The sequence below is a fragment of the Cottoperca gobio genome, chromosome 5 (assembly GCF_900634415.1).
Source record: "Cottoperca gobio chromosome 5, fCotGob3.1, whole genome shotgun sequence".
Taxonomy (NCBI): Eukaryota; Metazoa; Chordata; class Actinopteri; order Perciformes; family Bovichtidae; genus Cottoperca; species Cottoperca gobio.
This window is the reverse complement of record NC_041359.1, coordinates 7,386,141-7,410,112: the sequence shown is the minus strand read 5'-3', so window position 1 is coordinate 7,410,112 and position 23,972 is coordinate 7,386,141. Positions and strand designations below refer to the sequence as shown.

At 41.8% G+C, this 23,972-nt stretch overlaps 1 protein-coding gene across 1 annotated transcript in view; it reads right to left on the bottom strand.

The window, feature by feature from the left end:
* LOC115008342 (cadherin-4-like) overlaps positions 1-23,972 on the bottom strand; it is a 207,244-nt gene that overhangs the window by 102,355 nt on the left and 80,917 nt on the right. The window contains 1 exon segment of the mRNA XM_029431890.1: positions 11,897-11,920. Within this exon segment, the coding sequence (XP_029287750.1) occupies positions 11,897-11,920 (24 nt within the window).

Below are 23,972 nucleotides of genomic sequence, written 5' to 3'. Positions count from 1 at the left end.
TTAAAGGTCACATATTGTAAACAGTGAGATTTCTATGTCTATTTGATTCTAAATCAAGTCCAGGTGATGTATAAATACTGTGAAACTATCAAAACGCACACAGCCCGTATTAAGAAAATGTGCTTTTAGACGAGCAATCAGGACTTCCGTAAGGTTGTGATGTAACAATTACACATACACAGGTAGAAAGTGGCGCTACAGTGACGTTAATAGTCATTCCCCGGCAGTATTCACGTTGCAGAGACGTCAAGAGCATAGATACAGAAGACCCGTTTTGGGAAATACACTTTCTTTCCAAGAGTTAACACTCCTCTCATTTCTGTTCACTAAATACAGTATGTAGCTGGAGCCAACAGCCAGTTAGCTTAACTGGAAACTGAAGGAAATATGGAGCTTGGCTCTTTAAGAAGGTAGCACAATCCACCTACCAGGACTTTTAAAGCTCACTAATTAATCACCTTGTAAGTCTAATCCGCACAAAAAAAATGTGGGAAAATGAGAGTTTGTTGCCTTCGCAGAGCCAGACTAGTTAGGGTTAGGTTAGGGTTAGGGTCTCCGTTTCCAGTATGTATGCTAAGCTAAGAAGAATAACCTCTTGCCAAGAAAGCGGATAAGCATGTTTCCCAAAATGTCGAACAATTCCTTTAAGGAGTGAGAACATGGAGAAAAAGCCAATAATAGAAACTTGACGTAAAACAATTCAGCAAATTGCCCACAAAACTAGAGTCAGTGTCTGGAAATGTGTTGAAAAACCAGAGGCTTTAACTGTGACTGTAACTATAGTATTATCTTCACATTGAATGGTATGTGCCACATTAAGTTACAGAGGTTAGTGTAAGGCTGTACAAGAGTCCATACAAAAACATTATAATGATTTGAGGAAGAAATTTCATTCATTAAAAAAAGTGCACACAGACTTTTTACTCGCCTCACAACATGTCTCTCTTTTTTTTATCTCTACTAAAGGCTTACATATAAAGTACTATGCAATAGAATATTATGCACCTGCGGCTTTATGAAACGGGGTGGGTTTGAGCGTGGGATTCAGGTGCAACAAAGAACAGAGACCTTTGCAGAGACACCTTGAGCAACCCTTTACTGCTGATTATTTTCTTTTCTTTCTCTAAAGGAAGGTTTCCATTGAGGCTAGCAGTCAAGCAGAGAATTAAGGATGTAATCAGAACTGAAGATGGCCATCTGGACTGTATTTGTGATTAAATGGAGAGGACCTAAGTTGGAAATTTCCTTATTAAGTGATGTTGTGCTGAATAAGGGTCCTTGGGGTTTATTATCAGTTCTGTAAAATTCATGACATTGAGGAGAACTACAACAAAGACCTACATCAGGCAGCAGCCGTAGAAGCTCTCAGTGAGGCAAAGGATGCACGGGGCGGAGGCCATTACTGAGTTTATCCTCATAGACGTTGAAGCAGCTTTCTGCTAGGATCTATTCCCCTTTCTTCCTCGCCATTTAATAATGTCGAAGGCCATTTATTTAAGCATTCTCTTAGCTGTGCTTGTAGTCCAGAGGTACCCGATTATACATGCTGGAAATATTCATGTATACTATGGGTTTCACAGAATACAAAGCAGCCGGGGGGGGGGGGGGGGGGGGGGGCTGTGGGCAGTTGTCCTGTTAAAGCAGCAAAAGACAGAGAGAAACGTGACAACGTCCCAATGCTCCACTTCAATCAACGTTGTGGAAATGGCCAACGGTGGACATAACTTTGGTTGTTGTTGAACATAGATTAGTTTGAACAATAAATAAAAAAGAAGTTATACAATGTTAAATTGTAATGGCAGTCGGAGAGTGCAGACTTCCGCCAAGGCCAATGGTGAATTCACATGCTCCTCGAATGGTCCCAATTCCGTAGACGCTCTTCCGACTTTGGTGTGTTCGTGTGTGTTTGGAAGTGTTACTAAAAATGCAGCAGTACACACACACACATGCATTCCTACACACACACACACACACACACACACACACACACACACACACACACACACACACAATAAAAGCAGACATGGTCAATGGACTATGAGTGAACTTTTGTAGCACTTCAAAGCATCAAGGTTGAGCAGAGGACTCTGTTTCCTATAATGAAGAGGAGATAGTTAATCTAGCATTAACGCCTGGCCTCCCATGAGGAAACACCATGAGTCAGGGAGGTGTGAAGGGGTCTGTCTCTCTCTCCCTCTCTCTCCCCCCCTCTCTATAGACACACCACAAAGAGAGCTTGAATGAAAGCGGCGTCAAACGGTCATCGATTTCTAATAGGGAACTTTCTGGATCAGCTTGGGGCTTGGTCTAAATCACGTCTGTGCTTCGGTCAAGGACACCATGTGTGGGAGCATCAACTGGACCCGTCTGTCTCTCTCCACCATGCAGGCACCAAATGGACCGCCGCAGCAGGACACAGGGATCAGAGAGCAGTGGGAGACTCCTTTCATCTCTTGGGGATTAGCACTCCCATAGGAGAGAAGTGTACATGTGTGTCTGTGCTCTGTGTAACACTCTTGGAGAAGAATCTACCTTTTACCCACAGGATACATATTTCCTGTTTCTGCTGCATGCTGGGAACCCCCCCAAGGCCACAAATATATGAGGCTCCATAGGCAGGAATGAGATGAAGGAGAAGACACTGTCCTTGGGCGAGTTTTCTTAAAAAAAACATGAAACTCTGTTTGTGCGCCGTGTCCTCATGCACAACAGTGTTGGTAATAGGCTGAGTTACACTGTTTGTTGATTACATTTAAAGTATTCAGCGTGTAACACCGGTTAAAGCTCTCTGCTATGTTTTGAGATGGAACCCATTTGTATGAAGCAGCTAAACCAGTAACACCAAAAATGTCGACATGTGCTAGAGAGTGCCATACGTGGTCATTCTAGTACAGGCATTAAACATGCATGGAAACAGTGAAGGCTCCACTGGACTGTATCCACTCACTTCTATTGAAGCTGTAGCGCCACGGGGAGAAAAGGTGACGCAAAGAGCAAAGCCATCTGGGAAACAGGATTGCGTGACAGTCTGTGGGATCCTGGATCATCAGCCACTTCACACTAAGCAACACCTTTAGAGTCGCTGCTGCACACGAGCTCGCAGCAGCACAGAGGTAAGAAAAAAACCTGCGACGCAAATGCATTCAATCTTCACCTTCCTCCTCTTTTATTTGTTTCCTCACTCTTTATCTTTACTCTCTTCACAGCAGGTCCAGACACACATGAGTTAACGACCCATACTTCCTTCCTTCATTCATTGCTGGCACTGATGGCAGCTCTTCACACACCGTCATGAGAGTGTCTGTGTGTCTCACCTTGCGCAGGCTGGCTTCTTTTGATGTCACTACTAAGAATAAGAATGACTCCTGCTGCGCTCTGTGTCCTGGATACCAAGAACCACCACTCAGCTCTAACTCTTCAAAGCTGCCTGTCTGCACATATCGAGGTACTTAGTCTCACCATGGAGGCAATTTAGCAAGATTTATGTCCAATTACAACCATCCAAATGTGAATACATCACATCATATTGCCCACTTACTGAATAAAAAATTGGACAGCTTGCCTTTGGTCTTATGTGAAAGAGTGATCCTCTCAGTTTTGATGACAGCGTAGTTTTGTAATTGTGTTGTCTTACTCTATACATCACCTACTGAAAATATGATACCATATTCACAACTGCCAACTTCTCCAATAACACCAGAGTCCTATTTCAGTTGAACAGCACGGCCCACACAACAATGTTCTTTTTTAAAACAAACCTGGCCCTGCCACCGCTGAATGCCCTGGCACAGCCGTCCAGCAGCAGTGTGCCTGCCATGCCAGCCCCGGCCCGGACAACAGGCTCTGGGCAACGAGCAGCGGGCAGCTCATAAATGAGTAATGGCAGTCACATTAACATTCGGTGGTAGGGCAGGCTAAGGGCAAGAAGGAGGGGGACCCAGGGAGTGCTGGCGCCCCCTCTGTCTTAAAAAAGGCAGCTGATTAATGTTTGATTTTAGCTGGCCTCATTCTTCCACTAGCACAGTGCAGAGCTAATCTGCAGAGTGGGTGAGAGCGAGAGTGATGGAGCTGTGAGAGTGGGGCGAAGAAAACTGTTTGCACAGGTGCTGTTTGGAAAGGTTGAGCCAGCAATATGCTGTCTTTCCTCCGGCAGTAAAATTAAAAACATCAGTAGAGCTAAACAGTTCAATCAATTAAAAATGAATTGGGGCATTGATACGATAGGGCATGAAAAACGATGATGGAGGTTGAGGAAGGGACAGTAATGGGGTCATTTTGGGTGAGTTTACAAACCTTTATCATCTGAAACTGGTTATTGGTGATAACATGATTGGCCTTTTTTCACATGTTTAGCTTTTCACTATGTCTGACTTAACGTAAAGAAGATAAAATAAAAACAATAACTAGCTGGTACAATTTCTTACCATGTCCGCCATGCACACTGTGTGAAAAATCTACTGTACAAAAACCTAAACAGATGGTCAGATTCAGTGTAATTAAAAAAAACAGTGTATTATCTTTAATTCTTCTTTTCATAAACGGCCATATGCTGCCCTGTGTGCCTGACACAAAGGTGGATGTGCTGTTTGGGATGAGGTGGGAGAAAATTGTAGCAGGAAAGTGATTCTGACAGGTGCGTGACAAGGGAGCACAGGAAATTAGAGTTTGTCATAGGTGAGAAAAATAAGCCTCTTCATACTTCACAGAAAACGTTTCATTTTTCTTTTCCAGGGAGAATTCTTTACAGAGTGTGTCAGTTCTCGCTCTTGCTCCTTAAAAATGTGGTAATACTTTGCATTACATTGTAGTCCTGGAGCCATTTCAGTGTCTAAGCCCTCAAGATAAAAAAAAAAAAGGAAAGTCCTGTGTTTGGTGGCCTTATTATTATGAAAAAAAACTGTTAATGTACATTAACGAAACATTTAGAACTGACTCTCATAGCTAGATATGAAACACACAGAAACTAAAAGTCCCCAGTCTAGTTTTTGGGAGGGTAGCTATATTATGATTTCAATTCTACCATCATTAAGCTGAAGTTTGCTCTCTGGTTTTTAAAACTGTACAAAATAATTGTTCATATTAACACATGTACATAATAACAAAACAACTGGACTGTACTTAACTGTAGCAACAGTATCCTCGTGAATTGTTCAGCTTTTATCTGCTTTCAAGTGCAGATGAGCAACAACTACACAACAGTATTATGTCGTTAATGGAGAAAAGGCCAGTGAGACCGGCTGAGAGCTACATGACATATTTGCCCCTACGGTAAATGGGAAATACTCACACAACAGAAGTGAGAAGTGAGTTTAAATTATATTAACGTGGCAAGTTAGGGTTGATTAAAGTAATTTGGTAACATAGGGAAAGTGCAGTTAGACGTCAAGGAAAGAGGAACTCAGCAGGTTCTGTCAGCTGACATGTTGACATGCGCCACATGAAGTCAGCTCCAACAGCAATCTTACAGAAGTGGCAGATTAGTACTTATAACATAAAATGTCTGACCTGCATACATACACACACGCATATCCACATATATAAGTGCAGCATGCTCATTTGCACACACAGTGCCTCCTCACAGTAGCAAAGTAATCTGTGCATGCAAGGAACACTGAGAGGTAAAGTTATGATTGACAGGCAAATCGTTCCTGCTGAAATATCCATTTGACAGAGAAAAGAACGAAATGCAGGAGTTAAAAGCCAGCCCAGAAATCGCCTCCGTATACTTCACATGAAAGCAAACTTGAGTATTTCATGCACCTCTGAGAAGCTGAGAATCAGAGGTGAAAAGAGTGGAAAACTTTCAGGCTTTCTTTTTTTTTTTTACGAAGAAAATTAATGCTCTTTGTGCAAACCCGGGTGCCAATCATGAGCAGGCCTCTTTGAGGGCAAGACTTTGTGCGAATGTCAGCTCCGTACTACATTATAACTCCACCCCAGATCTTGCAGGATGACACAGTTCCAAAGCTGCGCTCACTCCATCGTGCAGCTCTGCCAGGGAGGGGAAAAGGAAGTAATAAAAATTGCTCGCCTTTTTGTTCAAGATACATTGTAATTTAACTGTTGGTTGCAGGCAGTGGCAATTGCCTTTAATAATGGGCTCTACACTCTAATTTGTGTCAGGATTTGCCCAGACCAGACTGGTCTCACAGGACCTTTTGTACCATCCAGGCTCGTCGCTGGGAGAAGGGGAGGATGTGCCTGGAAGTACCGAGCGGAAGAGAGATACAGTAAAGGGATGGAGGGAGAGCTGTAGAGGGAACAGTCTCCCACAGCGGGAGGTGATAATGGAAGGGAGAGATACTTAAGTGTGCTTTTTAATTTCCTGTTCCTCATAATATCTCATAATGTTGGTATAATTAAACCCAAGAAAAATGGCTTCATTAGTCCCAGTCTGGGTGATAAAATGAAGTGTGAACTAATTGGTCAAGTATACACCATGGCTGAACTAATAAAGACGTAGTGTGGAGATGGAAGCAGCTACCCATGCAGAGATAGACATGACTCCCAAAGATTGACATAAAGATGATGTTTCAATTTTCTGATGTGGCAAGTGTCTGGCAAGTGGCAGCCAGAGAGCACGTTAAACAAATATGTTCCGTTATTGAATAAATGTTTTTAACAAAAAAATCTGAAGGCTGTCCATCATTTTGGCAGATAATAATAGTGAGGGCGATCTAGCGTAACTTTAAATGAATAACACCCCTGTCCAGGTCGTGGTGTGTGCATATCAGTGTGTCATCTTACTTGCATGACCTTGTTGTCTAGCTGGCTTTACCCATCGCATTGGTATGCTAATCACTAGCTACATACCATTGCAAAATGTCTGTAAAAAGCCCAATAATTTGAATGGCGTTGATAAACGAGGAAAAAAAAAGAGGGACTGATGTTGTTTAGTGTTTGTATTTTTAGTGGCCTCTGCTGTCACTGCAGGCGGGGGGGGGGGAATCATTCATGTGCATCCTGCGGTATTGACATGAAAAGTCACCGCACGTGTGTCTGTGTTTATCTTTCCTCTCTATGCCTTTATAAATGCATAATCTATAGGCCTGTTCTATAAATCAATTCCCTAGGTGGCAGAAGGTGATGTAAAAGCACACTGCACAGTAAAGTGGCCTGACGTGAAGAAAAATGTGTGCCTGATCTGCTCTGAACTAGGAAGCACAAGCACAAATCCTTAGCCTTAGACGCCATTGGTTCCAGTAAGTTTCCTGTCTGCTCTTATCTGCATCACAAAGATAGGCCTGAAAATACTGATCAAAGCTTTTTTTCTTTTTGAAACATGGGAAAAGCCAGACTTGTAGCCATTAGGCACTGTCCTCTGTGCCTCCACTCTCAGCCTCCTTTGTAGGGAAATGCCGGAGCAAAGCTTGTTTCCATTCAGCTGGGAGAGCTGGTCAAAGCCATGAGATCAAGCAGCTCCCAGCTCTTTTTTTCGTATTGAGAAATGCTTGAGTTGCCTCGATAGGTTTTGGAAGATCGTATGCAAAATTCTCCACAGAACAAGATATGTATGTTTTCCCCAGTGTAGGTTTGACAGCATTTTTGAGGAAAAGTTTGAAAATTTAGAAAATGGTAAGTCTTAAATTGGGTAGAAAATAGAAGCTCTACGACGGAGACAGGATGCCATTTTTATGGTTGTTTGTTTCCTTATTCGCTTCGTTCTCTCTTTGCACGTACCCTTGCACAAACCATCTGCCATACAGGTCCTGTGTGACTTTTACTTCAAGAGCTCTTAGTGGCTGTCTTCATCAGCTCAAGATCCGCTGCAGAAAAACAGCTTTAATTGGTACTGAGGGGGAAGAGAAGCAGAAGGGGTCGTACGCTTCACCACATTTTAGAGAAAAATGCTTGCAAATGATCAAGAATCGCATTCAACACACCTTCTCCTAGGCAAAGACAGTTAATGCTAACATCTCCAGATAGATCTTTCTTTTTACATTATCCCTTTTGTGCAATAAAACACATAAATGCTTAGATTATTAAGTACTCTTCCAATGAACACATGTTAAAATGAGTCCCATTAGCAAACTGTGAAAGTAGATCCCTTTGTAAAATAGGAGCTATAGCTCTCAGGCTCCATGCAGCTAAATCACATTGTCGAGCTAGAATTGTCAACTGTAATATTTCAAGCTGCCCTGTCAATATCCCTGAGCCTTGAATTTGCCCTACTAAGCAGTGTGCTCTGCAGCTAGAAGGATTGAAACAGCATATGTCAGAACAGTGTAGAGCTGGTTCAGGATCTGGCGTTACATGAGAAAAGGAAACCCTACAGCCAACAGTGCAGTCTGATCCACTCCAGCAGGCAATTACGCCATTTCACCAAGGCCACTAGGAAAGCTTCACTATAATTAGGCTGACAGAAATGGCCTCTCTGACACATTAGAGGAAACCAGGGATGCCCCCCCCCCCCCCCTTCCTTTTCTTCTCTTTGCCCTGTCAGGGTTCTTCGCCGCTTGTGTTGTTTCAGAAGGGCTTTGAGACATTAGCTCCTATTGTTGCTCTAGCTTTGGAGACATTTCACAGCCCATTAGATGCTCTTTCAGCCCCAACCACTACTCAAAACCAGGCAAAGAAAAGTACGGGGTGGGGGAAACAGACTGCACATAAAGCATTTCAGTCGGTGCATCTGGCACAGAGGTATTAACTTTACATGTCAAGATTAGAAAATATCCTCTTCAGTTACAGCATAGTTCAACATTTTGGGAAATGCCTGCTTCTTGCCAAGAGTTAGATGGAAAGACTGATACCTCTCTCGTGTCTGTACACTAAATATGAAGCTGGGGCAAACAGCCAGTTAGCTTAGCTTAGCATGAAGTCTGGCAAAATATGTCTACCAGCACTTCTGAAGCTCACTAATTCACACGTTATATGTTGTTTGTTTAATCTGTAGAAAAAGTGTTAAAACAAGAAGCTGTGGTTTTACTGGAGGCTAGTGTTGCACTATTTCTTGGCTGGAGCAGTGACGTCCTGGAGTCTTGCCGTTTATGTACGGATAAACAATTAAAATATAATATGTTAATTTGTGAGATATAGAGGTGTAAGTACGTTGATTTTGTTACCTTTGAACAGAGCCTGGCTAGCTGTTTGGCCCTATTTCCGCTATCTATGCTAAGCTAAGCGGCTGCTGGCTCTAGCTGTATCATGTAGGCATTTTCCCCAAATTGTCGAACTATTGCTTTAAAGGAATACTTCATCCCCAAAATGACCATTTGTATGTCAATTACTGCCCCTGTGTTACTCGAACTTTGTGAAGAAAATGTTGTCTTTCTCGCATGCCTGCACGGTGAACGAAGAATTAAAAAACTGATAAAGGTCTTGATGAATTGAAATAATTGGGGTCAGAGTTTAACAACAGCAAAACTATATCAACACATCTGTTTACAAACTCTCACACAACTTGTCCAGAGTAATTAAAATCTAATGTATCCAGTCGTTTGCTCATTATTTCCCAACACATGCACTTTCACTAAAACCTTAGTATTTAAAACGCTTCCTCATAAACAGTCTCACGACTGGGCAGGTTAGATACTCGTCCGTCCGTGAGACTATTAATGCGGAAGTGCTTTGAATAGTAAGGTATTAACGAAAGTGAATGTGTTTGGGAGGTTTTGCATATAATTATGCTGTTGCTAAACACTTCAATTCATCAAGAATTGTGTCTGTTTTTTGGATTCTTCGTTCACTGTGTAGGCATGCGAGTAAAACAAAGGTTTCGTCAAGAATTCAAGGTAACACGGGGTGAGTACTTAAATGATCATTTTGAGGAAGAATTCCTTTAATATGTTTTGGAATTTAAAGGAATAATAATTTCTTAAATTGTCTTACAGAGAGGAAAGTAACTGCAGTGAGCTACAGTAGAGCCTTGTTCATTTGAACATTAAAAATACATTCATAGGGTACATCAGATGCTAAACTGTCCTGTCTATAATAAAATACCTTTTGTCTTGTGCAACAAAAAAGAAAGCATTAAACACAACCAGTAGAGATCGGAGCTTAAAGCCAGTGGTCAGAATATTGTAGCCTAATCAGCAGTACATGCACCGTCTGGTTTATAGTTTGCCGATGAGCACTGCGGTTTGACCAAGACAGAGTGCAGTTGATGGGGTTGAACAATTTGCACGACTGGCAGAAAAACCATAATCAATCCGGGGACTATAGATAAGGGCCCTAAAACCAGCCAAGCACAGCGTTTTCTCTTATCGCAATTACACCTTGCCCTCCTGCCTCAGGTACAGCCAATTAAGCTTGGAGAGGATGCAGCAGCAGACACTTCACATCGAGGAGGCCTATCAGACGACTCCAAACGCACCCCATCACTGCAGAGGGGGCCGAGAGGAGCTTGTTAAGCACAGGAAGACACAGGGAGGGAGCTCCACTATGTGCTGTTGTGCACTGCAGGTGTGTTTCTTCCATAGGCACATGTATGAAGACAGGAATTGAATGGCGTGAATGATGTATGCCGTGGTGAGTGATGAGCAGTCTACTGGACGGCTGCCTGCTGGCTGCGTTTCATCAAGGGACCAAGGGCACACAGACCTTGCACTACCACTGCGTCCTCTCACTCTCTCACCTGCTTTTTAATCTATTCATTGCATCCCTCCTCTTTTTCTGCCTTTCATTGTGGAACATCATTCACATTATGTGACTACTTAGCCGTACCCAAAAGGAAAGGAGGTGTGGGAGAATTTATGCGTATTTTTCAAATGTGAGAGCGGTTAAGAAAGGCAGAGATGAGGTCAAAATCAAGGATGACACTCAGGATGAATACAAATCTTTGCCTTTTGTGACTTCTTATTCCCTGCTCTTCGTTCAAGCCTAACTAGATAGAAAAAAAAGAAAATCTCATACTGTCACTAGCTTGGCAATGAAAAATTGATCACACAAGCTTCTCTGTGCTGCGGATCATCTGCTCCTCCACCAGTGAATGGGGGTTAACCAGATACACAAAAATAAACCTCAAAGTGCTTGATCTGAACCACAACTTTACACTTCTCTTCCCTCTCGCCACTTTCAGCTTTCAAAGACCTGACGCACAGCGTGTGGTGTTTTGTCTACGCCCTGTGATGCCACCACACCAATTTAGCTCTACAATTTCACCCCATAGCATCATCCTTCATGAAGCAAAGAGCGAGTTCAGCAGGATCACTACTCGTCTGAGTGCCGTACTGAAACTGCGATGAGACTATAAGCACACAAAGCAGTGTTATAGGAGAAGACGAGTGGCTGACACAGGTGCTCTCACGCTGCTTACAGGGCAAACCAGATGTCTGGCCCGGGCACACACACATGCAAAACAAGCCTAGGATATAAACAATATTGCCAGTATTGCAGATGGACTATCTCTTTAAACCTGTTTGATGAAGTGATTAAAGTGCCCCTCCAAGCACAGGAAGCCATTAATAACAGAACGACAGAGGAAAGCCACTCAAATTAAAATGAGAAGATTCTCAGTGGGAGAATCCATCTACTCTCTATTGAGACTACATAGAGATGCCACTAGAGCTGGAATGAGACAAAGTGAAAAAGATACCACTTATATGTATTGAATACTATTGGAGTCAAAAGGAGGTAAATTGACTAAGTAGGTCGAGGCAAAAATGCATGCAGGGAAAATACGCTATATTCAAATTCTGATTGGCCACATGGGTCTGTGGATGCTGCTATCATAATTGCCTCCGTTTGATGTTTTTCTCCCCGTTTCAACTTTGGGCGTGACAGGCAATGTGATGGAGAGGAAAATAGCTTCCTGGTGATGCAAATGATGTTAGCGGCTCGGCGCTCCCCCACTGGAAAATGGTTCCTTCCACATCAATGCCAACAGCCAATCCGCTGTTGCCAGTCCACGCACAGATGGCTCTAAATCAAGGGAGTGTGCAGCGACGGAGGTACTTACCATGTTCACTGGACAGGGTGGTATCTGTCACCATGAGAGGGAGGGAGAAAGAGAAAAGGGGCAAGGGGAGAGGAGAGAGAGGACGATGATTAGAACATAATAGGCTCCAGTAAATGTAACATTACAAAGTCACCGGTAAACAAGAGAGCAAAACAGATCAATTTCTGAGGATTAATGAAAAGTCACAGGCAATAGCCGGACAGTGACATACAGTACACAGAACGCAGGGCTGCTATTGGAGAAAATTTGCTGTCACAACTGTGTAGTCGCTCACATTTGTCTCTGTCTATTATCGAAGGCAGCACCATTTAACCAGAATACAGTTTGTTTTCTCTCTTATACTTCTTGTCATTGCCTCAAGCAGCGGGATTCATCATTATCTTCAAACGCTTTTTGTGATGTCTATATTCCACTTGTGCTCACTCAAGAGAATTGCGGGATGTTGCATACGCATATTTCACACACTTATGTACATCGTCGTGGGCGGTAGTTATTAAGACCTTGGCCCCACAGCTGGGCGACAGAGAGCGGAGCGGCAGCCGTGGAGGCTTTTGTCGTCTCTCTCCTGGTTGCTTGCCCTTCTCGTGTCCTCCAGCAGTTGCCGAGTCAGATTTGATCAGAAGCAATCTCCCTGCCTCATTTTTGCATTTTCTGCTTACATTTTTATCTAGAAAGCCTTAAAGCTGACTGAGACTTAGAGAATTTAAGTTTCCGTATCATACTTTATTATGAATCCCAGCATCCCAGTAATGAAAAAGAATATATATAAAAGTGTTAAAGGGATAGTTTAGACTGCTTGAAGTGGGGTTGTATGAGGTACTTATCCTTAGTCAGTGTATTACCTACACTAGATGGCGGTCAGTACGCCCCCATTTTAGAAATGCTCACAGGAGTACAGACACGGAAGCAAAGCAATGTACTGCTGTGGACCGAGACAGCAGCAAAAACACCTATTTTAGCTACCTAACAAGTTTAAGTGTTCTCTGTATTTAGAATATGTTCACCCTTGCCGTCAGACAGCCTTTTCCGACGGGGAACTGAAGACGTTATATCCATTTATGCTTTCTTCTAAGCCACCAAACTCCATTGACAAAAACAGTGATTTTACCTCGCAGAACCCAGGAGTTGCTGGTCTACCGCTGCCTTGATCGGTTAGTTAGTTTGTGTTATTGTGTGACTTTGGTCAATCTGAACTAACCAAAGCCACAAAATAACACGAAGAAACTTTATGAATAGTTTCTCACACACCAGCTGGAGCTGTGCTAAACAAGATTTTCCTCGCCTGTCTTAGTTAGATGCACTATTCTTTGTGCCAGTTTTGTGTTTGCAATCATGAAATATGTACAACTTGAAAAGTGGCTTTAACTGTTTATGCCTGCTTTCAACATATGGACTAAAACACATTATTCACCTTGGTATTTATAAATGAACAATCATTTGCAATATCTGTTGTCAGATTGGGTTGGACTACAGCACAATTATCAGAGCCTGGTGTAAGGTCCTATAAGTGTAAGAGCCTGGTGTAAGGTCCTAGAAGTGTAAGAGCCTGGTGTAAGGTCCTATAAGTGTGAGAGCCTGGTGTAAGGTCCTAGAAGTGTAAGAGCCTGGTGTAAGGTCCTAGAAGTGTAAGAGCCTGGTGTAAGGTCCTAGAAGTGTGAGAGCCTGGTGTAAGGTCCTAGAAGTGTAAGAGCCTGGTGTAACGTCCTATAAGTGTAAGAGCCTGGTGTAACGTCCTAGAAGTGTAAGAGCCTGGTGTAAGGTCCTATAAGTGTAAGAGCCTGGTGTAACGTCCTAGAAGTGTAAGAGCCTGGTGTAAGGTCCTAGAAGTGTAAGAGCCTGGTGTAAGGTCCTAGAAGTGTAAGAGCCTGGTGTAAGGTCCTAGAAGTGTAAGAGCCTGGTGTAACGTCCTAGAAGTGTAAGAGCCTGGTGTAACGTCCTAGAAGTGTAAGAGCCTGGTGTAAGGTCCTAGAAGTGTAAGAGCCTGGTGTAACGTCCTAGAAGTGTAAGAGCCTGGTGTAAGGTCCTAGAAGTGTAAGAGCCTGGTGTAACGTCCTAGAAGTGTAAGAGCCTGGTGTAAGGTCCTAGAAGTGTAAGAGCCTGGTGTAACGTCCTAGAAGTGTAAGAGCCTGGTGTAAGGTCCTAGAAGTGTAAGAGCCTGGTGTAAGGTCCTAGAAGTGTAAGAGCCTGGTGTAACGTCCTAGAAGTGTAAGAACCTGATGTAAGGTCCTAGAAGTGTAAGAGCCTGTAAGCTTGTTCAGCTGCATTTACTGGAGGCTGATCTGCATTGGAGTCTGTGTAATTCCTACAATTTGAACATAAAATGCATAACCTGTTTGAAAAGATTTTGCACTGATTTCTTTCTTCAATCACTCCTTATTTTTCAGTATGTATAATTGATTTAATCGGTTTTCTTTGCAAACGTGGAGGCTTGATGACAGCTTTTGGCCTATTTGAATAGTTGCTATGATCACAAATGCCAATAACTTGTGTTTTTTTCCCCACTCATGTCTCGCTGTGAATCCATTCAAGTTAATCTTAAATTCTCTGCAACTTTTTGACTTGTTTACAAAAAGCAAACACATCACTATCTAAATGAGAGTTTTGCTTGTAGACAGTATCTCCATTCCGCTTCTCAATGTATAAAGGCACCCCAGTCTATCCCAACAGAACTTCGCCCCGCACATGTTCAATTATTCATCTCCCTCTGTCAAGAATTCAGCCTTGCTAGCACTTGCCAGTATCCCCCACAACTTGGCAGGCAGGCTCATATTTGGCATATGGTGCAGAGCAGCGCTGCTTTTCCTTCTCTCTTCAGTTGGCCTGCTAGTACTCCCGAGGAGCGCGCACACACACACAAACTAATGATGCACCTTGTCTGTCAGTTTTGTAACTGGGCATTCGTCCACAACCTCTTTGCAACAGGTTTCAAGGTTTTCAACAATAGCACTGTACATGCTGTAACAGCCAAATCAGCCACAGTCCGCAACTTACAATTAGGGATGCACAATGTATTGTTTTCTTTATCGCCATCACAATGTCAACTGGCACGATAAACACATCACAGAAGACTGCAATATTGTACTAAGGGATTTTTTTAAAGGTCAAAAATGAAACTATCATTATTTTTCATTTATCAGTGCCTTTTATGTTCAGTTCAATGTTCAGTTTGTTCAATAAAAGAATGTCCTTTTAATTTTTTTATTCAAGATGCAATTTTTCTAAATATTGTAGCAGTATACTGAATGCAACAAAAAGGCAGAACTAATTACACTTTGAGATCTGTTTATTGATCGCAGGTAATATCGTTATCCGATCGTTTAACAACGTTATCACATATTTTCCTCATATTGTCCAGCCCTACTCACAAGATGTGTGATTTGGTATTAGGGAAACAATTGCCGCCGATGTGAATATTAGTATGTATTCCACTAAAGGCCCTGCACACCTACAGGTGTTTTTCTTTTACTCTGGCTCATTAGAAAAGCACAGGTGTAAACAATACAATTAACGATGGCTCAATTCCATTTAGCTGCTTTAGTTTTGGGGTCCTGGTCTTGTGCATGTAGTCACACTGTCATGGCTTGATGTGAGCCGTCGTTCATCAGTAGCACTCGTGCTGTTCCTGCTATAACAAGTCAAAATGTCTGCTGTGAAAAAGGCCTATTGACAGAAATGTACGTGGATCATACCTGTCAACATTGGAATTTCAAAATAATGGAATTGTTTTGCCGGACTCCGTCCATATTTTAACAGCTCTCAACCACCAATGTAAACGTAAACACATAAGGGACAGGTATATACATTCAGGAAATACATGTTTATTTAAAGTATGTACCGTAATTTCCGGACTATAAGCCGCGACTTTTTCCCCATTTTTCGACCCTGCGGCTTATATAACGGTGCGGCTTATCTATGGATTTTTACAGCTAACGGCCACTAGGGGAATTCCTAAATCTATGGATTTTACAGGTTACAGTCCACCGGATGCCGGGAAAGAGCGCGCAAAAGTAGCGAGTGGTACGAGAGACAGACGGACATTACGAGAGCGAGACAGTTTGTGAGACACCCTCATTATGGAAAAAAAAACGTAGAAATACATATATATTTATTTCGAGGAGTCTTATTTTGTTAAATATGCTTTTATGTTGATACTCCTGAAGCCGGCACTTTCTGGGGGTTCGCGCCACTTTCTGGGGGACGGTTAGAAGGAAACGCTGAAGAGAGGGGTGCATGTCCAAAAACCCCGACTGTGGAGTTACCGTATGATGATGACTTTCTTGTGTTTCTTCTGTTTCAACGGTAATTTATGGACAAATTAAGGAAAACACCAACGGTCAGAGACAATAAATGCTGATTGAACAGGCAGAAGTTCTCCATCGTTATTTCCTGGTTCTACACAACACAACGCATCGTGGTGTCAGCTACAGACCGGCTACATACACATCAGTCAATTTAGCGTCTGCGGCTTATAGTCAGGTGCGGTTTATAGTCCAGTGCGGCTTATATATGTACAAATTAGTCAATTTAGCGTCTGCGGCTTATAGTCAGGTACGGCTTATAGTCCGAAAATTACGGTATTACTTGTACAGACATGTTTATAAGATGTATGTATTTTATTTGATGAGTTATTATCATTAATTTATTTGATGATTGATGAGTTGTGTGGCTTTTGTTTCCCCCGACGAGGACTTCCTTGCGATGGTAGAGTCGGGAAACATGTCCGCTACATTGCGACTGAAATCATCGCAGAAGCTGAAGGCTACATTATTTTCAGCGCAAAGCATCGACATCTTTCCCTCAGCTTTGGTCACTTGGTCTGCCTCCGACACAGTTCTTGTCACACATGAAGTCATTGACAGTGTATGTTTTCTGCCTCGTGCTTGGACGATTTTTCTTGCTGGCGAACATCGCTTATTCCGTCGTGTGCGATGCTAACATCTGATTGGCACACTTTACAAAAAGCACGGGTTTGCCCGACTCTGCTTTTAATAAATAAGGGAAGGTCTCCTCCCATTTGGTACTTGCATAAAGTTTGAACTTGTTTGGCAGGTACAACTGCGTCTCCATCTATCTCCCGTTAACTGTGACTCTCATCCATATGTTGTCGTCTTCTTCTGTGTTATTGTTCTTGTTTTCTTCTTCTGTGTGTTTACTGGCGGATAACGTTTTTCAGCTAAAGTTAAACATAATACTGCCACCTGCTCTACCGGAGGCCTCTTTACACTTTTTTTAATTAGGCCTATTTTTTTTTTAAAGGTTAAAAATACAGGATAATTACGGGAAAATATTTAAACGGGAGAAAAACGGGATGGAAGTAAAAATACGGGATAATCCCGGGAAAAACGGGAGGGTTGGCAGATATGATTTATTGTGTGTAAGATCTCAATGATATACTTTTAACTTGTGGATGGACCTGTTAGCATGTTAGCATGGTTGACTGACTTCTGTCAGCGGCTACACCATCTTCAGCGATCATAACCACAATGATACGAGGTTATTACCTCTGCCAAGGAGGTCATGTTTTCAGTTTGTTTTGCTTTTTTGTCTGTCAAAAGGATTACGGGACGGTTACTGCCACAATTTTCATGAAACTTGTTTGAAGGGTGTAGCATGGGCCATCGAGGAACCTATTACATTTTGGAGCAGCTCTGAATCACTGTGGCGGATACACACATTATTTTTCACTTCTGGAAACATCCTTTGTTGAGGTCTCATTATTGTAAATCAGTTTAAGCAATCACTTGAGAATACGTTTGTAAAAATACTTACAGAAACACAGTACTCGGCTAAAAACAAAAAGATTAATACGAAGTGTGCTAACTGACTGCTCAGTTGTATTCATTGGGACGACCACCTCTGACTCCACTTGTACTTATATACTGGTGGATCACAAGTATGCTTTACCACAGAGTGTTAAGTGATCCGATGTTGACTGCAGACACTCATAGTCATGTTCAAGATCTAAAATGATAGCTTGCTAGTGCAGTCCCTGGAGACAGAAATAAATAAAACCAGCTAAAGCTTGCATATTATTCACCATCCATTGATGGAAGAATACATCATCACATACATGCTCTGTTGCAGCAGCATAATCTGATACATGGAGCATTTAGTGTTGTATTGTAGATCATATAGACATGCCACCACAGTTTTAATCTTCTGATCCTCACTAATTTATCAGGAAATGTGCACTAAAACTACAACTAAAATAAGATATAGGGACAGATAAAGAAATATCATGCAAACCCTTTAAAATACTTTTATTCAGTTTTCTTTTTATATTTAAAGAATAGTAAATCAGCAATGGTGATAAACAGGTACGTGGCGTGTCACATGGATGACCTCGTGCTGCTTGTGCCATCTTTGCTCTCCAATGAACACATTTCAGACAACAGCCTGCATGATTGTCTGAACCACACTATTAGTTTTTATTTTAAATGTATCCAACTCACTTGACCCGGGCTCTTTATGAAGCTGCTGTGAAAATAGTCAAAGCAAGTGATGATACAGACTCCCACATACAGTATTACAAACTCATCCAAAAGGTCACAGCTCCCTATTTACTCTATCGATGACATGAAGAAAACTTTTTTAGATCCCATAAAGCACCAGATTACATCCACATTGTCTATTCGATAACCTTCCTCTCTGCACTTGGCCACAGAAAGCGTACGGCCATCCAGTCTTTCTGATTGTGTTTATACAGTAAAAAGGCTTTAATTTGTGCACATATGATGTAATGAAAATACTGAAACAATGCTTTAATTACATACTCTCATACATACTCTAGATTTATTTATTTTTAATTAGCTGCGAGTAGGGTGGTCAATTGTATGACAATTAATTGTCATACAAATAATTGCGATTAACTACTAATCGTTTTTTTCTGTTCATTTTACGCCCCACAGCGGTGCAATGTAATTGTCGGCAAAAAAGTGTTACAAATCTTCAAATAGTTTGCTGAAACGATGTTTCACCTCTCGCTCTGCTGCACATAGATTTATCTATAGCTTGTTCTAAAGCTGTTGCATAAATCAAACTTATGTAATAAAAATGTGGTTCAACACTGCAGCATTTATTCAAACTGAGACTAAATGAAAACGGGCACTTTACACTTACAACCACATGACAACTTTACTTTTACTTTTCTCTCTGCTCCGATTGTCAACACATGTCTGCTCTGAGCGCACTCACTCTCTCTCTCTCTCTGTCTCTCTCTCTCTCTCTCTCTCTCTCTCTCTCTCTCTCGCTCGACCCCACACAAATACGCTCATAGAAACGATCCGCGCTACTCTCATAACACCACATTTCCATCCAAATATTTGTATGTGAATGATCTAATTAGAAAAGCTGGATGTCAGCGACAACTGCAGCAAAACCTTCCCCATAGTCTCTTTAAATCCAGAAAGCTGTTATCGGCACCTCTCTGTCATCATCTTGCTTAGGAAGGCAACAAATATGTTCTCATATGAACAGCTCTTTGTCTCTTTTTTTCTCAACACTTTATTGTGTGAAATAATTGCGACAGGCCTCTGTGAGTATAAAGACAAACACGTGCTGAAAGGCAGTTAAAATGTTCACAACATCCGAGCAACGTGTTGAATCACACACACGCACACACACTGCCACCTGCCATGTGAGGGAGTGCCGATTGACATGAGCACGTCTGTTTGCATGCAGATGCGTCCTTATGCCAAATCTTCTTGTTGCCCTTGTGATGACTAATAACCGGAGAGCATTTTCAGCTAATAAATAATACATTTAAGAGTCTAATCAAATTGAACAAATGAGTATGTCTAGAAAACTATTAATCAGAGAGCAAACGTGTATTTACAAATATAACACTGGCACAAACAATCAATTATTCATAAAGTGAATGCTGGGTAAGTGGGCTTCTTCCCGGGTGAGATGCTGCCATAATTGGAGTGGGACTACAGGAGTGCCGGCTGGTTAGTGTGTATAAGTCTGGATGTGTGGGTGCATGTGTGCCCAAGTGTGTCTGTGTGCTCTCTCCCTCTCTCTCTCTCTCTCTCACACACACACACACACACACACACACACACACACACACACACACACACACACACACACACACACAGACACACAGACACACTCACACACACAGAGACACACACACACACACACATACACAGACACACACACACACACACACACACACACACACACACACACACACACACACACACACACACACACACACACAACCACTTCTCCCCATGCACCAAACTTCCCCCAAACACGACAAGAGCAGGCAGAGTCGGCTCATTACTGCCTAATGAGTTGTCTGATTAGTGCCGAATATAAAAGCCTTATTGTCAAGCGCTGTATGTTTATTTTGATTAATTATTGTACTAAAGTGACTGAATGAAAGCACAATGACATGGAGCATTAACGTTTTGTGGTAATAGGGCCCTTGTGGCCCTTGTGGAGCGAGTGATCATATATTCAACCCTCAATGCAACACATAAAAGCATGGCCACTGAAAAGCGCTACAGTTGTTACATGTGTTATTACATTACAGGTCATTTAGCAGACGCTCTTATCCAGAGCGACTTACAGTGAACTAACTACAGGGACAGTCTCCCTGGAGCAACTCGGGGTTAAGTGCTTTGCTCAGGGGCACAATGGTGGCAGCGCTGGTATTGAACTCACAACCACTAGGCCATCACCTCCCAATGTAAAAATGTAAAAATCTTTAAACTACTACTAGCTGGTAAACATTTAGGATTTAGCTGCTAAAGAACTGGAGATTTCTCTCAGGTTTTGGTGGAGAGAAAAAGTAAATATTGGACTTACATTCATCCATTTTTCCATTCCATCTTCAGCAGGTGATAATACTTCAGTATTTACAGTTTGGTTCTCTGCTCACAAGTGGCCATAAATATTAATCAATGCAGGTTTAACTACAATAGAAAAGTTAGGTTTTATTGGCAAAGTGTATAAACGTTTAGATTGTTATTGAGCCAAAGACCAAATGCAGATAAAAAAGGGATGAATGCTAAAATGTTATCACAGATTCTATGACTGTGAATAAGGATAATTTTAAGTCCTATAATTTGCCTCTTTGGCTCTCTGCAGCCCTCCTGTCCGTGAGCAGAATGCTATTGGTATCCTCATAGAGGGGGCTGTATTGTCTGTTACTCTGTACACACTTAAAATCAGAGGTAATGGTGCACTTCAGGAGACTGCTGTTACACACACCCAACAGCCAATACAATGTAATCACTAAAGACCCCTTTTCTTCTGATATAAGCATTGCTTACGTGCACTGCACTCAAAACGACCAGGCTGCACTGGATGTTGTGATAACTTGGTGCAGTGGTTTTACTTTTTTTTGTCCCAAGGCAGCACCCTTACGAAAATGAAATTTCCAAGGCAATCTATTTTTTTTTCCTCAATATATTGATGTATGCAACCTTATTAATTTATAATATACTGTATTAAAATGTATATGAGGCTATATTGCATCTCAAATAGACAATTCACAATAAAAATGACTTAAAGTCATATTTTATCAAAACCAAATCAGTTTTCTTAATTACAATCACAAGGCTAAACGAAGTGTTTTATGTGTCAGAATTGGGTGGTTTTACACTAGAGCTTAAAGTTTTTAAAAGGGGCTTTTCATAAAATTAGTATTTAATGATTTAATATCATTTATGATGTAAATAAATGGGCTATTAATTGTAATATAATATTAATATATTTGTTTTTGGTTACTTAAATAGGAATGGCCAATTAATGACTATTGTATGTATTTAGGTGATTAGTTGTTATAATAGTATCTGTTAACATTTTGTTTTAAACAATGTTTAACATTTGTTATTCAAATTTGTACCTTATGAATTAGTCGAAAATGGCAATTAATGGATACAATTCCACGGCACAGCAGGCCTGGTCCCAAGACACACCAGTGTGGCAAACACTGACTTAGTAAACACAACTTTGTGAATTCAGGTGTATTGTCCTCACGCCTTTGTTACAGACAAGCAGCAGATCTGGGTGTTATTTCACCCTGGAAAGGCACGTAACACTGTGTCGCACTCAGTCACACATCACTCACAAATCACACGTCTAAACAGATCTATTCCGTATAGTCTACAAGAAAAAGCTCCAAACAGCTTGAGAGTTTAATTCAGCTACCTCAAGAGATGTTAACTTCTAAATGTTCTCTCTCAGAGAGCCTGTTGCTCATCCACTAATTTCCCCAGCTGGGTGCGAGTTAAGACAAGAAGCAAGAGTTTCTCAAGCAAATGTATCAATCCTGCCAATAACAATTTCAACAATCAAATAGAATATATCCAAATACGCAGGGGCTGGTTAGCTGCATATCTGACTCTCTCTCTCTAGGGTTGGAAAATATGATCCTGAGACATACAAATTACTTAACATGGTCAGCGTTGGGCTTGTTATTTAAAAAGAATCCTTTGTTTTTAAATTTCACTTTCAAGAATTGTCAATTGTTTTAGCTCTTGTGGTCGAAGGAACAAGAGACAGTAATTCAATAACTCAATAAAATCAACAGAGGGAATACTAACAAGATGAGAAAGTGATTCTGTCTTTATTCATCTGGAAAGACAAAATAGAGGATGAGGGCAGAATACAGTTGTTTTTCTTAGAGTCTATTATGTAGAGGTAAGCGGTGCGTAAATGAAAGCAGAACTTTTTTTTTTTTCTTTTTCCGGTGGAACCTATAATCATATGTATGACTAATGTGTTACATTAGATTTTACTCAGAAAAGTAATAACATAGTGAGAATGGTAAAAATGACCCTCTCATAGCCTGGTGAAAATGTTCCACCTAATTTCTTTTCACAATGTCAGTCACGACATCATCATCATCATCATCATCACGGCGTCAAACAATAACTGCCTTAAAATCCTTTGTTAACAGCCTCAAAAGCCGAATGAGTCCTGTTGTGCAAAGTACTTGCATTAATGTATGCTGTATGCTGTTACCCTAAATATAAAATGGTTCCGGCTTGTTCCGAGCTATTTGTACTTCCTCTCAGCGAACATTAAAGCACTTTCCCTGGAGGCTAAACACATTTAATGGGGTGACTCAACCTTAATGTTAATGCGCTGTAGGTAGCAGCCGATTAATTGTTGTAGCCTGGTAGGCTGGTTTCATTTCAGCATGTAAACATCTTATGTGTAAAGGACGTTTGTGGGTGCACGTTGGAATGTATTCATATTCTCGGCACCCGTGTTTGTCCAGTCAAAGCCAGCTAATTCCACCTCTGCCTTATGATTAAATCAAAAATGAATATGCATGCACAACGCTCACTCATAAACACCCAGCCACCATGAATCACTATGTGCAATGCACAGAATATCCTTTGAACGCAGCCTCCCGACATGCAGAGACAGACACGGAGGCAAAAAAAAAAAGGCAGAGGTGGGAGGGGTGTTCCTGCTGTGATGAACTGGTGCTGACACAGCCAGATGTTTAGTTAAAATGCAGAGCCCCAATGTGGGATTGAGGGAGGAGTTGACTTGCGCTTCGGGGGCTTTAGGCAGCCAAGAGCTCCTCTGTAGCCGCCTCGTATCTCTGTAGGCAGAGGTGCGTGTGCTTTATCTCATGTAATTTGCATTTGGCTGAGTGTGCGCGTTCGTGTGCGCATTCACCTTGCAATTCAGAGTAAATGAAAGAACAATCAATTGCATGTGTGTGCGCATGCCTCCATGTCTGCGCGTGTGTAGAGTGGTAAATTGAACATATGTCTGAACCAAGGTCTCCTGTCGCAGTTTCCTCTCTGTGGACTGTGTCAGAGCTGGAGGGCGATGCACTGCACAAGCAGAGCTCACACACACTCTCTCACACACACTCTCTCACACACACACACACACACACGCACACAGACACACACACACTGCTGACTCAATGCTTCCACTAGCATGCATGAGTCTGACGCTGATGTTTGGTGGAGAGCAATATCCCAATGTGGGAGCTTCTGCAAATAAAATGAAGTAAGAGGCGGCGTTGAAGAAGCAATCAGCAACTTGTTGTGGATGAGATCCCATTACCAACCGAAGGTATCCCATCATCATCATC